The sequence below is a fragment of the Podarcis pityusensis genome (assembly GCF_964106645.2).
Source record: "Podarcis pityusensis genome assembly, chromosome: 1".
Taxonomy (NCBI): domain Eukaryota; kingdom Metazoa; phylum Chordata; class Lepidosauria; order Squamata; family Lacertidae; genus Podarcis; species Podarcis pityusensis.
Genome location: NC_138028.1, coordinates 42,934,347 through 42,951,311, shown reverse-complemented (window position 1 = coordinate 42,951,311; position 16,965 = coordinate 42,934,347). Strand labels below are relative to the sequence as shown.

The following is a 16,965-nucleotide window of genomic DNA, read 5'->3' as shown; positions in this document are numbered from 1 at the left end:
ATTCATAGTGGGTGTAGCATGCAACTACTGTATAATGCATGGGTGATATCTCACATGGTAAGTCACACTCAGGACTAGACCAATTGAAGTCAATGAGCTTAAGTAACTAAGCCCATTGATTTCATTGGGTCTTCTCTGAGTATGCCTAATACTGGGTACTGCTTATATTAAAATGTTTGCAAAAATTAAGAGATTTCTAATTCATGCCATCAATCTCCCTATTTTTAGGCCAATTAAGCCAACATATGGAAAAAATTATCATATGCTTCTGAAAAGCTGGGCAAAGAACTAGACTTCTCTGACCACACACAGTGTCAAATTCAGCCAGCTCTCTGCCCGCAAACTTGTTACAAGATGTGGATTTTCTTTCCAGAAATTATAGAACAGATTTCTCAACGCTAACTCCCTATTTCTTCATCCAACTGAGATGCTGGCTCAGTTCCTCTGGCTCTGTGGTTCCTCGACATCTCACATATATTAGGCAGCAGTTTAATTTGTGTACAACATGCTAATTGTATACCCCATGGTGTTGCCAGTTTTCTTGGATATGTAGAGCAGATGTGTTAGACCTCCAAAGAGTGGCAGCAGGATGTTCGTGACTGGTAACTAAACCAGTGTACTCAAACAATTTGGGTCAGTTTAGGCAGCAGGATGCCTAGCCTCTTCTCCAGCTGTCAAACCATCCTCGGGAGAAAAACACAAAACCAGAAACTCATGTTCAACACATGGAGTTTTGATTAGTCAAATTTCTTTAAAACCCGTGCAGTCCTTAAGAACTGGTACAATACATTTAGGGTCTCAGACTATTTGTATATCGGCTAATTTCTGATTTTTAAAGTAAGTTACATCTAAACATCCGTTTAGGTTCTAGTGAAATATTTGAGTTGCCATTAAAAAGCAAAACCTGCACATTGTGTAGCCTTTGCCCATAATCAGGCACAGGGGGCAGAAAAATAGTGAGCAATTCAACTGCTGATCACCTTGCCATGTGATAGGAGACTTGGCACTAAACTGGAAGCATAGGAAATAAGTTTTCCAAAAGACAAAAACAATGTGGTGCAGAGGAACATAATGTAAGAAGAGGATTAAGACCAAAGACCCATCTAGTTTAGCTTCCGGTTCTCACTGAATAGTGAACCGGATGCCTCTAGGAGGCACACAAGGGAAGCTTCTGTTGTCTTTGTGATTGCCTTCATCTACAGTGCAGGCACATGGCTGTACAACCCAGTGATAAGCAGAGATAAAATGCACATTATGTAGTATTTAGATAGCTGGCATCAGACGAACTGCAAACATATTTGATGCCTGAAAACATGGCCCACTGAAATATATGAAACTTGAATGTAACTTAAAACTTAAATATTCAAAACAGGCCCCATTTTAGGAAATAAAAAATGTCATTCCCTTTCCATTCTACATGCTTTCTGTACCTGAAAATTCCAGCAAAGCTTTAATTTACTGCTGCATTTATCATTTGTTTACATTGCCACAGTATTTCAGCTAGACCTTATAAGACTGCAGATAGTGTTGTACGAATTGTGTAAACCTTTGAATTCAGTTTTTTAAAAGAAAGTCAGTTGTTTCAACAAACTCTTTACTGCTGCAATTAGTTATGATAGGGTTAGTGTTCACTAGGTGTAGTAATGCAGTTCACATGAGATTCTAAAAGTTAGTGTTATGAATGAGTCATAGTCTCTCTTTTACACTACTCTGTGAATGCCTGCATGCTTAAAACAGGTGTAGGGTATTGGCTGGAACAATTAGATGTGTAGTTGTTATTGCACAGATAGTAGAGAAGCTCAGGAAGAACTTTGTGTGCTGTTTTACTAAGGCTCTCATTAACACCTGTGGTTGTTCTCCTCTGTTTTTAATATGAAAGTAAGGGGGGGAAACCAATGTGAGAAGCAATCACAAAAATGCAAGTCTTATGTGCTATGCATATTGCAGTATTGACATTTTGCTTACCCATTATGTAACAGCATTTTTAATGATACAAGCACCTCAGCAAAAGTGTCATTCTTGTAGGGAGGAGGTCTGAATCTTAAGTGCTTGTTTAAAGCTCTGGTAAGTAATGCTAAATGGGCTTTTGTTTGTCCTCTGGGCAGCTCATGTCTACCTTGCTTGCTTTTCACCCACTAGACCTTTGTGAAAATCCACTGAATTTGTAGAAGTTAAAACAATGCAACTCAGTGCTCCAGGGAAAGATGAGAGCTCTGGAGCAGAGCATTTGTTTTGCATGCAGATGCGCCTGGGTTCAACCCCTGCCATCTAAGAGAGACTCTATGTCCAAAGCTCTAGCTCAGTATTGTGCAGACATTACTGAGCTAGAGGGATCAATGGTTTGACTCAGTATAAAGTAGCTTCCAACATTTCTAATCCAAAGCATACAAATGAAATGTCTGCATTAGAATCATTTTGATTTTTCTGTTGCAAAGCATAACAAACTCTGCCTAGATTATTCTTTCATTGGGATCCACATGTAATCTATGTCTGAGGTTGCCAACATGGTGCTCTCCAGATACTTATTGTTAGGTCTTATTATCTGGGGCTTACAGGAGTTTAAATATGATTTCCTGTACATTTGTGTTTGCCACAGAGCAATGAATAAGAGTAAGAACACAACAGGCACCCATTGCTAAAGCCAAACTGCTAGATGTGTATGATTAACTTTAATTAAATCAAATTGTCTAGAAAGTATTTACAGGCAGAAGATAAAGATGCAGAGCACATCTCAGCAACGCTGTTACATAGAAAGATGCCAAGCTTCTCTGGGTTGATGCAAATAACATCTCAATTTACAGCAGTGCAAACAGAGTAATAAAAAAAGTTAATTTCAGTTTCTGTTCTAAAGATGTAGAGCTATCAGTTCAAACAGGTTCTCTGCTAATGCCTTTATTAAAAAGCCTCTAATCTGAACTGGCAGCTGCCTGAATTTTAGGATAAGCAAATCTCCTTTACTGAACATACTTGTTCCATTCTGCTTTGGCATCAGTCACTATAACCAGGAAATGTTCAGTATTTCATACTTTCTGTATCCATAAGCTTTGCACACATTTTGTAAATGTTTAAGTTGTTTCTCACCACATTACTGTATTAAACAATGGAAGGATCCACCACGCCGACAAACATCAGATGTGGGTCAGCAGGACAAACAGTCCTTGAGGTTTGTTTTGCAACTAGTTGCAGCAACACCAGCAGGAGTAGTCAGTCCAAGTATAGTGTATGGAAGCTTTCTCTGGCAGTCTGAAGCCTAAAGCTATGGTGGAAGAATCATCTTGAAGGATCATATGGAAAGGAGAGCCTTTTTTGACCACTCTCTTCTTGCAAATTGAAATATGGTATTCTTCAGTCTTTAGCATCTCCTATTCCATCAGGATTAATAGCAAACATGGCTTCTGCTTCAGGGAGGCAAGGCGAATCATAGATTTTGCATATTCTAGTTTCACCCCGACCTTTTCTCAAGTACAGCCTGACAGGAAGAAATTAATGCATTTATTCAATTGCAACTGTTTATCTATTTAAAGTAAAAATACTTAGCAGCCATGCGACTCCAGATCAATTATCTACAAGTTAATTCTCCCCACCTGTGATAAATTATTGTGAATTAAGGGGGTGAGAATGGGTAAGTGAGGCAAAGAGCTTATTCTCACAGCAGGTTGAAAATGGTTGCAGCATTCCTTTCTGAGTGGGAAGGCAGGCAGGCAGGCAGGCAGGCAGGCAGGCAGGCAGGCAGGCAGGCAAACAAACAGGTACGACTATTAATATAACAACTCACCTGCTGAGTTGTGAGGATTCCTTGTTCTCTACTTCCTTCCTCCTCTCCCCCCCCGCCCCCCCCAACTGAGCAGAGGAACAACAGGAATTGAGGTCTATAGACTCAGGTCTATTTATTTCCTCTTTGAGGGGGTGAAGCAACCTGATGTCTTCTAGAACTTAAGGCTAGAAAAGAGAACGGGGGACAATTCTTTCTTTCTACAGGCAGTTAGGTGAGGGGCAATTTGCAGGCATGTACAAATGCTGAGTTACATTCAACATGCAAATTTTATCTTTCAAGTAGAGATTGATATATGACGCAACATCCAACTGTGCAGTCCTATCATATTCAATAATCCACAGCAGTTTGTGTCTCACTGCTCCCTGGTCAGCCAGCCTGCTTCATAATAACTTAATCAGAAGTTATTTTGGAACAGGACAGTTAAGGAGACCATGAAAGGTAGCTCCTCCCAACCCCAGACAAGCAAATGGGGATTCACAGTAGAATGTCACAGCACATCTCCAGCCACTTACAGGAGAACTCCTTCAGCCTGGAACCTCATAGTGCTTTAGGGTAGTGGGTTGGGGGCTTTCATGATGTGTAAAAGGAAAAAGGACACTTTTTTTTCTCCTCCACTTTTCTGAAACCTTCTCTTGTTGCGCTATAATGTGCTGAAGAACACTAGTTCAAGGCTAGCAGCCAGCATGAAACCAGTGTTTTATTGCTGAGGGGTTCTGGGGAATGAGATTGGTGGGGTGGGGTGTAGATGCTCTTTTGCCTTGCTTCCCTTTTTAGTGCAAGAATGACATGACATACATTCTCCTCCTGCAGTCCTAAGGGCTGAAGCAGCCCAATTCCTTCCCTCCATTTTTCTTTTACTTGTATCTATTTCAATGGTCACTTTCAGAATTCAATTGCCCTTAACATTCTATAGGCCCTGAAAACTGTTCATTGGTTTATGTTTACAAATATTTCTTTTAGTTGGCAAACTAATATACTTCTGCATACCTAGGGAGTTGCCTCAAGAATGCAAAAACCACTACCTTCATTTTGGGTGGCCCTGTTTGCTTCCAAATCATAGGACCACCCTAGCTTGCATCAGGTGGCATGGTGGAGCAACTTCCTAGTGATAATTGCATTTATGTTTATATTAATTTCTCATAAACGCCTTCATCAATACCACCTGGCAAGTCAACTGTGAGGCCTTTCTATCACATTCACACTCAGCAACTGCTTTTCTGTCTTCATAACGTTGAGGCTATATCTGCAAAGTGCTCTCTGAAAGCTGTTTTAGAGACATAGTGAGAAAAGACTAACACAGGCCACCTACTGATGAGAAAGGGTTACTGGAAGCACACGACTCCCAGTGCTTCTAGTTTGCACTGCATCTCTACTACTATTCACAATCCCTACCATCAAGTTTCACCATAAATCAATTTAACAGACCCAACACTGTTTGAAGAGTGTGCCCCTCCCTTATTTTCCTATCATAACTGTCCATCAACCAGTTCTCAGCTGATGTCCTCTATAAACCTATTGAGATGGCTGGTTGGCACAAAGTCACTCAATTCTGGCTATCCTTGAGCTCGGGAATTTTTTTTTTTTTGTTCTTTTAAGGTACACTTGATACAAATCTGGCCATTTTTAGGAATAAGTTTGTGGCTTTATACCTTTAAGCCATCATGTTTCAATGTATCTTACGTTTTGTTAAAGCTGTCAGCTGCTTTGAGCTAGGGCACAAACTGAAAATGATGATGATATCAACCTTCGAATTCTGTCTGAAGAACAAAATCTGTTCTTGCTCCAAGAATGAAACTACTAAGCTCCACATATAGACCTCCAACCATATAAACATTTCACACTTGGTCAAAGGATAACCTGAAAAAGTAATGCAGACAAGAGACTAATAATTTGACATTTTACCTAGTTGTTGAAGCATGTGCAATGATATTTCCTCCAATAGGTTTCTTGGGATCTGCAGCAAACATTGCAGCTCCATCTACTTGTGCTACCACCTGGTTCGTGATGACTACTGCCACACCAAACTGCCATAGGAAAAAAACATGTGATCATTTTTAATTTCTTTGATGTAAAAATATTTTCCAGTCGTCTGTTCCTATTCACCAGTATAAGCGAGTCCAGAAACACTTGCCCTGAACTTTGCAACTGGAACAAAAATGACATGTAGGTCAGATTATTAATTTACCTCATCTGCAATTCGAAGCAACATACGTAGAAATCTGGCCAAATGCATCTGTCTGGCTGACAGTTCACCACGGCCAGAGTAATCTGTCCGGTAAAGGGCTGTAGCACTGTCCACTATCAGCAAAGCATACCTGAAAGAATGCAACAGATGGGCATTACTATGAATAGATTTCCACTCCTGGCTTGAAGAGATTAATCTTACTTTTGTGTGCAGCTTGGCCTGTCCTTAAGCAAATTCAATGGAACAACTAATTATCTGTCAGAGAAAAGATGTATCTGTAACCAACCAATCTTTACCTAAAATCATATTTGGTTGAAACAAACTCAAGCTCAAATGCCATCCTGTTTTCTCTCTTTGTATTCACTAAATTCTAAAACCTTACTGTTTAGCAGAAATTCTTACTGATGATAATCCATCATCTTCCCTTATGGTAATACTACTTTAAAACTATAAAAGATGAAACAAGTTCTTGTAATTGGCTAAGCAATATCAGGATCAATACCTGTAGTTTTCTTTCTGTAAAACAGGTATCATTGTTCCATGAAATATTTGGGAGAGAAGGAAACGGCCAACTTGGAATTCATCTTGTCAGTGGTAGTAAGGGGTGTTATCTATTTTGCTGCTTAGAACGTGGCTTACTGACAAATCAGCTGGCAACGTTCTAAAGAACTATTTTAACTAAATACAGTAAGTTCTGTGAGATCCAGTGCCACACTAATGGATGTTTTGGGACTTCCTCTTCCTCCCCCAGCAATTTGCTTCTGAGTCCCCCAACCCTCTGGAAAAGGTGAGGTGGTGATTGGGGGGTGGGTAAGGGGAATCGCATTTGCATGAGAAGAGGTTTTTTGCGCAAGTGAGCCATTTAGTTAAAATAGTTATTTAGAAAGCAAATGTAAGTGTTATTAAATATTCCCCCCATAAAAACAGCTTTCTAACTTTGTATTTACCCTTATTTGATGCAAACTCAGCTCTTCTATTTATAACTAAAGCATCTTACAACAAAAATACAATAAAACCAGAGTAAAAATCATTTAGTTAAAAACGGAAACAATAATAATAAATCAGAGCAATAAAAATAGAACAAATACACTAAGTTTAAGAAGAACTGCAGATCAGATCTTAAAAGCCAGCTTAAAAAATAGATGCAGTTATATATGTCAAAGAAAAATGGGGGCAGAGCAGGAGAACACCGGTGAAACTCCATTTTAGGGAGAGGGAGTTCAATAACCGTGTGTCTCCACCAAGGTATACCTTCAATAATCTTATTTACTAGAAACTGCTTTGGTTCTTAAAGGTAAAGGGACCCCTGACCATTACGTCCAGTCATGGCCGACTCTGGGGTTGCGGCGTTCATCTCGCTTTATTGCCCGAGGGAGCCGGCATACAGCTTCTGGGTCATGTGGCCAGCATGACTGAGCTGCTTCTGGCGAACCAGAGCAGTGCACGGAAACACCGTTTACCTTCCCGCCGGAGCGGTACCTATTTATCTACTTGCACTTTGACGTGTTCTCGAACTGCTAGGTTGGCAGGAGCAGGGACCAAGCAACGGGAGCTCACCCCATTGCGGGGATTCGAACTGCCGACCTTCTGATTGGCAAGTCCTAGGCTCTGTGGTTTAACCCACAGCGCCACCCGCGTCCCATGCTTTGATTCTTAGTTATTCTAAAAGTTTTGTTTGCCAGTTAACCTTGTTTTTGGATAATACACATTCTTTCATTTGTGAAGAAAATTGGTTATCCACCTGGATTTTGCCAATTCTCCCCCTTTCCTCATGCAGCCCCCAGTACTACTTTCTATGCTGTTCCAGAGTGTCCTCAACTGATTTCTTAGACCAGTGGTTTTCAACCAGTGTGCCACTGCACCTTGGGATGCCTTGAATGATGGTCAGGGGTGCTGTGGGTAACAATGGCCTCAGTCCCTCTTTCCTTCCCTCTGATGCCCTATCGCGTCTCTGCCTCCCAAAGGCTTGCACAACTGTTTGTTGAAGCAGCCCTGGCTACAAGCTCCCCAGGTGAATGGTGCCTCTGGGGCTGGTCGGGGTGCTGGTTGCCAGGAGCTGAGTTGGCCTCGGAGTAAGCAAGCAAGCAAGCAGACTAGGGAGCCCAGCCAGCCAGTCCGCCAGCCCTTGCTGTTGGGAATGGACAGACAAGTCCCAAGCCTCTGTGGGGCAGTGATGAGGAAGCACCTCTCTTTGGGGTGGGGGGGGGCAGCAGTGACTGCCCGGAGGACTCCCAAGGAGAGGGGACAAGAGAGGAGGCTGAGGCAACACTCCACAAGAGAGGGTGTTTGAAAAGCGGTGAGGGTCTGCTAGCTCTGCAGGCAAGGGTTGATATAAGTGGGCTCCTGAGCCCCACAGGGGTGACACAGAACAAATGTAGTTGGTCAAGGGAGCCATGGACTCAAAAAGGTTGAAAACCTCTGCCTTAGACCCATTCTAATCCGGACCCTACCCTGTTTTAAAATAGAAACACAACCTTGAGTGCCTCTGGTACATGACTAAGGTCTGCATCTGGAGGGTGAGAGTGCAATTCTATTAGTTCTACTCAACACTATTAGTTCAGCCCCAATCAGCAGCTTCTGATACTACAGGCAATGGTGAATTTGAATGGGGGTTACATTCCTGAGCCCTGTGTGTGTTGGCAGGTCACATAAGCCCACCCCACCCCCTCTTCTGCCCATATCCAGGTTGCCACGATGTGTGCAGTTGCAAGTCAATTGGTCATTGCCTTTACCATGGTATTCGTCTGCTCTGTCAGTTGGAGTTGGGCTTAGTAGATACACTTTCTTAAAGAATAAAGTCCCCTCTATTAAGGTTACCTTGATTCAGTCATCATAGCAGATGCTTGGTAAAGAAGCTGGGTCTGATGGTCTGTGTTAAATCCTCGTGCATATGCCACATTATCAAGCACATCACTGCCGGATAAGCCATACCTAGAAAATAAACCAAACAAAAGAGAATGTGATTCTGTCTAACAAAGTGGGAGGCATTATAAGACACCTTTAAATAAATCTAATCAAAGCTTGCTTGACAATGGGTATCTATTGCTACTTCTCCCCCACACCATTTCCACCATATTGTACTTTGGATAAAAAGAACTCTTAATAAAGCAAACTTTGCTTTTAAAAAAGGTACTTCCATGTTATATGTTGCATTTACAGTGGTACCTCAGGTTAAGTACTTAATTTGTTCCGGAGGTCCATTCTTAACCTGAAACTGTTCTTAACCTGAAGCACCACTTTAGCTAATGGGGCCTCCTGCTGCTGCTGCGTCGCCAGAGCCCAATTTCTGTTCTCATCCTGAAGCAAAGTTCTTAACCTGAAGCACTATTTCTGGGTTAGCCGAGTCTGTAACCTGAAGCATATGTAACCTGAGGTACCACTGTATATTGAACAGCTTTTCTTTATTACCCTTCCTGCTGCTCTCTGCAAGTGACGTACCAGAGATAATTTTGTCAGATTTCTCTGCTTTGTTGCATTCAAGCTTACAAATGTGCACTTTTATTCAATCCCCTTTAAAGAAAACTCAAGCTTTTCAAGTTTGCCCAGGAAGCAATGTAACTATCATGTTAATTAATATAACTATCACTTCTCCAAGTCCATTTTTGTAGAAGCATGTAGCCAAATCTGTGTGACTTTTCAAATAGTTTTCTTTTTCAAATAGCATATTCTCACATTTAATCTAATTAATTCTGTTTCTATGACTGTGCTGGGTAGACTGTGGTTTTAATGTAGTGGCTATTTGTAATGTTCTGAGGTGTTATAAAAGTTTTAAATTGTGCTTTTGTATTGTTAGTGTTATGCTTGTCCCTTTGTGAGGAGATTCATCTAAAAAATGGAATAAAAATCTATTAAACAGGTTTGACCCGAGCAAATGATATGTCACTTTCAGTGGGAAATGTTTAACAATAAATCAAGATCACTATGGACTTGATACTGAGTACCATGCATTTATTTCATCAACTGTCAGTAGATGGCAGTATTGTTATACAATCTTCTACAGAACTCTGGATGCAACACCAATTATTCCAACAACAGACCTCTCAGCCACAGCAAGCAATCGCTCTGGACGAAATGTGCCCTCTGTGTCAATGTACATGGCCTTCCCTTCAGCACCGCCTCGATCAACAGGGAGCTAACAAAAAAAGGGTGGGAATCCAATTAGTCACAAAAACGTTTTGATCTCTGGGAAACTTAAACCTAAGAGCATCTTTCTATAATGTGCATACAGCTTCATATGTTTAATTAAAGTATTATCTCAGGATCATGCAGGAACAGGGAAAAAACATGTTTGCAATTCTAGAACATCTGGGAGACAAAAGTAAACACTGGTGATTTTGCCAGCAATGCTCAGATTTTTTTATTTTTTTTATTTTTTTACAAGGTCAGTGAGAAAGATAGTGAGGAAAAAGGTATATTAGAAGATGAACGCATATGAGAGGCAAGTCTAAGGGAAACATTAGAGGACGGCAAAGCTGCAAATAAAAAATATACCCAACATATGAACAGTCAATTTTCAACCTTAAATAAGTTATTTAACAAATCTTATGGGACAGACTTAACCAGGTAAACTCACACATTGATTAAAATTGGTTAAGAAGCCCTGCTCCACAACCCTTATTTGAGAAGTATCATCTCCAGGGGATAGGAATAGTGTTAGGGTGTGCTTATCCTGGAAGTTGAAAGCTGAACTATCCATTTGAAGAAAGATCAAGACCTGGAAGTTTCTGTGATTAGGAAACACTGCAAGGAAGTGAGGGAAGGGTATGTTTTGCACCCTGGAACCCCCCCCCCTATAATCCTCATTCCTATTAGCTACTTTATCTAAAAGTGTGCTGGATGCATTTGCCACATCACAGTGAACAGACGTTTTAAGAAGAGTTAATCAAGCATTCTCTTTCTGCAGACTGCACTTCCTCCCATCTCTTTGCAGGGGTGCCTTAGCTCAGGGGTGCCTAAAGTTTCAAATCTAGGTCTGCTAAATGTCCAGCTCAGCCTTCAGTATCACAAGAGCTCATGCATTCTAATCGTGCAAATTATACTTCAATTCCTTAAAAAATGCATGAAACAAGGGGGGATAGTTTAATTTTTTTGTCCAGTACTTATGTAAGCCACTTACCTGGCAGGTTACTGCCAGTGTGAGACACAACTGAGTCTTTCCCGTGCGGAATTCCCCAAACATCTCTGTAATAGACCCAGTTTCTATTCCTCCTTTACAAGAAAGAAATGCAACATACTTCAGATTCTTATCAATAATCATATAAACAGCAGATATCAGAGTATCACAGAACTCTTGAGGACAGAATTTAGATTAAAGTTCTTAAATGACAAGTAAATTATATAACAGCCACTTTTTAATAATAAAATGGGAAGAAAAAGTATTTAGTACTATTCAACAACTAGATGTAGATTTCTTTGTGAAGTTACTGTTGAAATTATTTTTGAACTGGTTTCCCAGCTATGGAATGTGATGTATGATGAACAAATTAAAAATGTTTTGTGAAGCAGGGATACAGATAGCCCTAGTATTTAAGGAGGCATGTTTACTCAGAAGCTCAATTGATTTCAACAGGACATACTCTCAGGTGAAGTGTCTATAAGGATCCAGCCTACATAGCACTTTGAAGCTATGTAAGTGAGCTATGTGCATATCTTACTTTATAAGCTGCTGCCTGAGTGTTTGTTATGATCTTTATAATGTACCTTTATATATATTAGCTAGCTCTCTACACCAACTTATGAAGGCTGTGCCCTGAAAGGCAGCCCATGAACACTTAAATATGCATTTTATATGTATGCCTATAGCAACTAATCCACATTTGGTTTTGTATTTATAATGTGTGATAAAATTATGTTAAAAAAATCAAGATATATACCTTGAAGCAGCTTATCAAGTTCTTTGGACCCAGTTGTGATTTGAATGATCTCTGACCTCTGCTGGTGAAACTCTGTAGCTGTGGTGAATCCCATTGGTACCAATTTTGCTGCTTCTGCCTGAGAAACACGATAAGATCAAAAGACTGAGTAATAAACACCTGCATCCCTATGTTAAAACTCCCACTCTTTTTGTTGCTAAGACTGTTTACTCCAAACTATACTATAATATAACATAGAAAAAGTATCATTCATCTCTTACTTGAAAAACTTTCAAAGAGCATTGTATTCCCATAGCCTCTTGAAAACAATATATATATATATATATAATAACAGCATTAAGTATAATTACCAGGATTTTATCTGCTTTAGCTTCACTTATGCCTTTAATATTGAGCAATTCCTTCTTTGGTGCATAGGCGACAGCTTCAACTGTGTGAAATCCAGCTTCTTCTAACTTCTTCACATCATTTGCATTAATACCACATTGCTATACAAGACAATATATATTATTCAGTATGAAACATTAGATTCTTGAATAAATCACTTCAGTTGCAGCTTATCACATTTTAACATAATTTTGTACTTCTCTGGCAGTAAGTAGCATTGAACTCAATAGGTGCGGTAGACACACATGGGGTTCTGCTTTAAGTGTTAACGATCTCACTTCATGCAAATATTGCTTCTAAAAACATTACATTTTAGAGTTGGATACAATTGATTTTAAAATTGCTATATTTTCATTCCTTCATAGACTGATCAGATAAACAACTTTCAGTAAAGTTTTAATAAAGCTGTCACTGGCAAAAAGCAGGTCTCTGAGGTACATATTGCTGTGTATATCTGTGCCTGTGTATATTTTATTAAAAATGATATGAGCAATTGCAATGAATATTATACTTTAACATTTTAAAGATTCAGTTACAGAAAGTTTGGGCCACTTTAGACATTTAATCACAAGCGTGCATTTTATAACCTTAAGTTCCCCATTGGTCACATACCTCTAGCCGCGAAATGGGCTGAGGACCAAAGCGTCCCTCCTCTGTTGATGTTTCCAGACTTTCATCTTCCTCACGTTGCAATTGCATGGCCATGGCGCACATCAGTCAATGCTCCTATCAAAACAGGAAGTACCTAATGCAGGAGTTATGCAACTTCAGTGATGTAATTTTTTTGTAAACAACGATTTCATCTTACTGCTACAACCTTACGGTCACACAGGACGCTACCACCACTACTGTAACACCAGAGAGGTTCGCCCACTCGCTTTGGAGTGGGCTTGCGCTTAACCCACCTCCCCCCATTTTGTATTCACATTTTATTGGCGAACTGCCACGTAACAGTTTTCAACTGTATCTGCTTTCGCGTGTTTGTTTTTAACCCTGCCTCTGTTTTTAGAGCGCCTAAATCGTTTCAGCGTGTTTTTGCTTTGTTAACTGCGCTTTCCCTGGGCTGCTCGGGGAAGAAAGGCGGCGTATAAACCGCAATAAGCAAACAGCAGAGGCAAAAGCATACGGAGGCCGCCAGAACAGGAGGCCTCGCGAGCAGCTCCTTATTCCTTAGTCTCTCCCTCTCTCTCAGGTAGGCCGGGAAGCCCCAGCCCAACTCTCAACCCGCTCCCTGGGCCTTTCAGTGACCCAACAACGACGGACGCCATTCGGAGGGGGGATGGCGGAGAAAGGCCGTTTCCACGTCCCGCGAGGGCGAACGGGATGAGGACGAGAGGAGCGGCCCACGGACTGACCTCCGCTCGCACACTCCGGTCCCTCCGTCCCCGTTCCGGATTCAGACGAGCCCGCCACTGCGTGACGCAACCGACGCGCACGCGCGCAGCGACGTCTCGGAAGGGCGGAGGCCTCCAGCGCGCATGCTCCCTTTCCCTTTCCGTCGGCTGAGGCTCGTTAGCGGATTGTAGCGGGGCGGGGCCTACGCGTGCCTTCCTCTTAAGCCACGCCCCGCTCCCTTCAAAAGTTCTGAGGCAGCCTTTCTCAACCTGTGGGTCGCCAGATGTTCTTGAACTACTACTGCCATCACCCCTAGCTAGCAAGGCCAGAGCTCAGGGATGATGGGAGTTGTAGTCCAACAACCTCTGGGGCGTTGGTAGATTTCGAGGGACGGGGCTGCGGTCCACTCAGGGTAGTAGTTTAGACCTTGTATTCACAGCAGGCTGAAGAGGTTTGGACTCGGTGGCAGCATCTGCGGAACACATATTGGGGAAGAGAGGAACTTGAAACCCAAATGCTACCCCTGGTCGTTTCTCCTCACACAATTCACTCTTGGAATGTTGACGCACAGGCGCATGCGCGCACATGTGGCTTTAAAATATAGTATATGGGGTGTTCTGGGGTAATTTGTCCAGGAGTGCCAACTTGAACAAAATATGGGGGGTGGGAGGTAAGCCCTGCCCTACATAATAACACGATGCTGTGCATGCACACCATTTGAATCATAGCTGTCAACTTTTCCCCTTTCTTGCGAGGAATCCTATTCGGAATAAGGGAATTTCCCTTTAAAAAAGGGAAACGTTAACAGCTATGATTTGAATGGCAATGCCCGTCAACGTTGGGAGGCCCAGCTCCCTCTGATATTTTTTATTGTGGGGCAAAGACCCCTCGGCCCCTAGGAGTTGGCTCCTATGAGTCTGTCCACCTTTGGTCCCCACCCTGCATTCATCTAGATGCAGATGTGTGTCCTAAATGCTGTCAGCATGGGATAGATAGCACCCACACCTCAGAATGGCTTCGGCTGGCCAGCTAAACCAGGTGAGAGTAGCCAATGGGTATCAAAACCTCAGTTAGACTTCCCTGCATGTCAAGACAGGCTGAGAATGGGGGTCTTGCATGAGCAGCCCAGGACCTCCATATGCACTGCCCAGGCTTGCACCCTGGGGAAGTCACTTTGGTGCTGCTAATACAGCAGCTTGACTTCACCCCCAGAGGCACACTCCATTGTCTTTCCAGACAGATGGATGCCAGCATTCATCTTGATCGCCTCTTGCCAGCTGAACACAACAATGGTGGCTGGATTGCTGTGAGATCCAAATTTTGCTGTGAGGGTATATATAGAGAGATATTAATGGGAAACTTGGTTTACATTGGATTTTTTTAAACTGCCAATTTAAAACCAATCCACCCTGCTATTATCTGGAACAGATGGCCAAGCACATGCAATGGGCTACTCTAATAAACAAATATACACTACAGTTCCAACCAGCAACTTTCCATTTTAATTAGCCAGTAAAACAAATGGGGATCTGAAAGCTGTCAAAAACTTGCAGCAGGAGTGCCCTCTGACGGTGAAGCACAGCCATAACATCAAAACAGTAGGTTTCCTAGTCCCATGTAACCCCCATAAGGTAAAGGTACCCCTGCCCGTATGGGCCAGTCATGTCCGACTCTGGGGTTGCGCACCCATCTCGCTTAAAAGGCCGGGGGCCAGCGCTGTCCGAAGACACTTCCGGGTCACGTGGCCAGAGTGACAAGCTGCATCTGGCAAGCCAGCGCAGCACACGGAAACGCCGTTTACCTTCCCGCTAGTAAGCGGTCCCTATTTATCTACTTGCACCCGGGGGTGCTTTCGAACTGCTAGGTTGGCAGGCGCTGGGACCGAGCAACGGGAGCGCACCCCGCCGCGGGGATTTGAACCACCGACCTGACGATCGGCAAGTCCTAGGTGCTGAGGTTTTACCCACAGTGCCACCCGCGTCCCATGTAACCCCCATAGGAACCCTTTATGTCTTACCCGGGTGCACAAGAAGCCTCTAAGGCCCTCCCAATGACATTTGCTTTCCTAAGGGATCTGTGCAAAAGTGTGTGCATGTACTCTCTACCTTCCGAGTAGGGGGCTGATCCATGGGAGTGACACAAGGAACCAGAGGAGGTGGTACCAAGAGCACTCACTCAAAAATCCCAGTGAACCCATGGGCCTAAGGTGGTTGGTGTTTGCTTTATTCAATTCTACATGGCTCTTCTACCAATAGTAATTGTTTCGTCAGAAAATGCTAACTATGTAGAACAGCCACTACAGCACTGAAAAAGCAGCTACAGGTTGGGGAACTTTTAAAACAGCATAGTGCTAACTTGAGGCAATTATTAATCAACTGCAAACTTCTTTAAAAATGAACTGAAGCAATGAGATAACTGTTCTACTTTCATTAATCAACGTTATCAAGTGATTACTGATTGGTACTGATAAGAGTAAATTTGATAGATGGAGAAATTAATGAGGCGGACCCAGGAACCCTTCATTTGCTCAGCCCAGTGCAACCCCAGCAAGGCTCAGTAGTCAAGAAAGCAGAGGACCAGAAGGTGCAGTTGCTCTGGCTTGTCTCTGGGAGGCAAGCAGTGTAATATTCCACTGATCCCTAGCTGGTTACAGAGGCTGGTCTGCTTCTCTTTGGTTTTGCAGCCTCAGTTGATTGTCAGCTGGAACAGTCATGACTTGGACTCCACAATTAATGCCTTTGTGCTAGTAGAGGTGTACAGAGCAACAACAGGGCAACTTTCAGTTGCTGAGGACCAAGGATGTGGACAAGGTGCTTGGCAAACACCAGCTGACTGTTGGTTTCTGCTTCCTCACTGAGCAGCGAATGCATGTCACAAGACATTGTTTTGCATTCCACAGTCCAAGTTACTGCTGGGTTCCCACGGGAATGGGAGACTGGATGTGACGTACACTGGTTTCCTGCTTTTCAGTGTTCTGTTGTTTCTTTGTTAGAGATGGGAGTTGCTTCTCTGCTCTCAGAGGCAAGATGTATGTTTGTATGCTCTCAGCATAGCTTGTAAATAGACTTCAGCATGTAGCACATTTACCTGCTTATCCTTTCGTAGCGGGACTACGCTCTGCTTGGGCTCAAGATAAGACGAGCCTGTACCAGCTCCAGATGGGCCGGAGCTGGTCAAATCTCACACTGACCACCTGTCAAAAACCAGCCCTTTGCAGCTTATTTCATCTAATAAGAAGGGGATGTCTGGCCAAGAGTTGTAGGCACCTCCTTCAGAGAAGTGGTGTTAACCTCCTTAAACAAAATGGTAATTAAGCACTCCTAAAAAAACCTAAGCTGGACCCAGAAAATATAAATGATAGCTGGTTGCTAACATCTCCTTTCTGAGCAAGGAGCTTGAGCAAGTGGTTG

The 16,965-nt window shown here is 42.5% G+C and overlaps 1 protein-coding gene across 2 annotated transcripts; it reads right to left on the bottom strand.

The window, feature by feature from the left end:
* Positions 1-2,650: 2,650 nt before the first annotated feature.
* Positions 2,651-13,722, bottom strand: RAD51 (RAD51 recombinase). 2 transcript variants are annotated; one of them, XM_080976085.1, is made up of 10 exons: positions 13,576-13,722; positions 12,833-12,946; positions 12,184-12,321; positions 11,834-11,951; positions 11,077-11,168; positions 9,998-10,092; positions 8,778-8,891; positions 5,961-6,090; positions 5,678-5,799; positions 2,651-3,469 (listed from the first exon to the last, which is right to left on the bottom strand). In XM_080976085.1, the coding sequence occupies exons 2-10, from the start codon at positions 12,932-12,934 to the stop codon at positions 3,346-3,348; spliced, it is 1,035 nt and encodes a 344-aa protein (XP_080832211.1). In that variant the 5' UTR covers positions 12,935-12,946; positions 13,576-13,722; the 3' UTR covers positions 2,651-3,345. The 2 variants fall into 2 exon arrangements, with proteins under 2 accessions (XP_080832211.1, XP_080832210.1); XM_080976084.1 differs by having other exon boundaries at positions 12,833-12,965; positions 13,576-13,720.
* Between the last annotated feature and the right edge of the window lie 3,243 nt (positions 13,723-16,965).

What these genes read in the sequence shown, in the direction of transcription:
- RAD51 (XM_080976085.1), bottom strand. Translation starts at nt 12,934, where the DNA reads ATGTGCGCCATGGCCATGCAATTGCAACGTGAGGAAGATGAAAGTCTG. An exon ending in TTGCTTGCTGTGGCTGAGAG is followed by an intron (nt 8,892 to 9,997) that starts GTCTGTTGTTGG and finishes TTTATTTTCTAG; the next exon opens with GTATGGCTTATCCGGCAGTG. An exon ending in GCACATGCTTCAACAACTAG is followed by an intron (nt 3,470 to 5,677) that starts GTAAAATGTCAA and finishes TCTTCCTGTCAG; the next exon opens with GCTGTACTTGAGAAAAGGTC.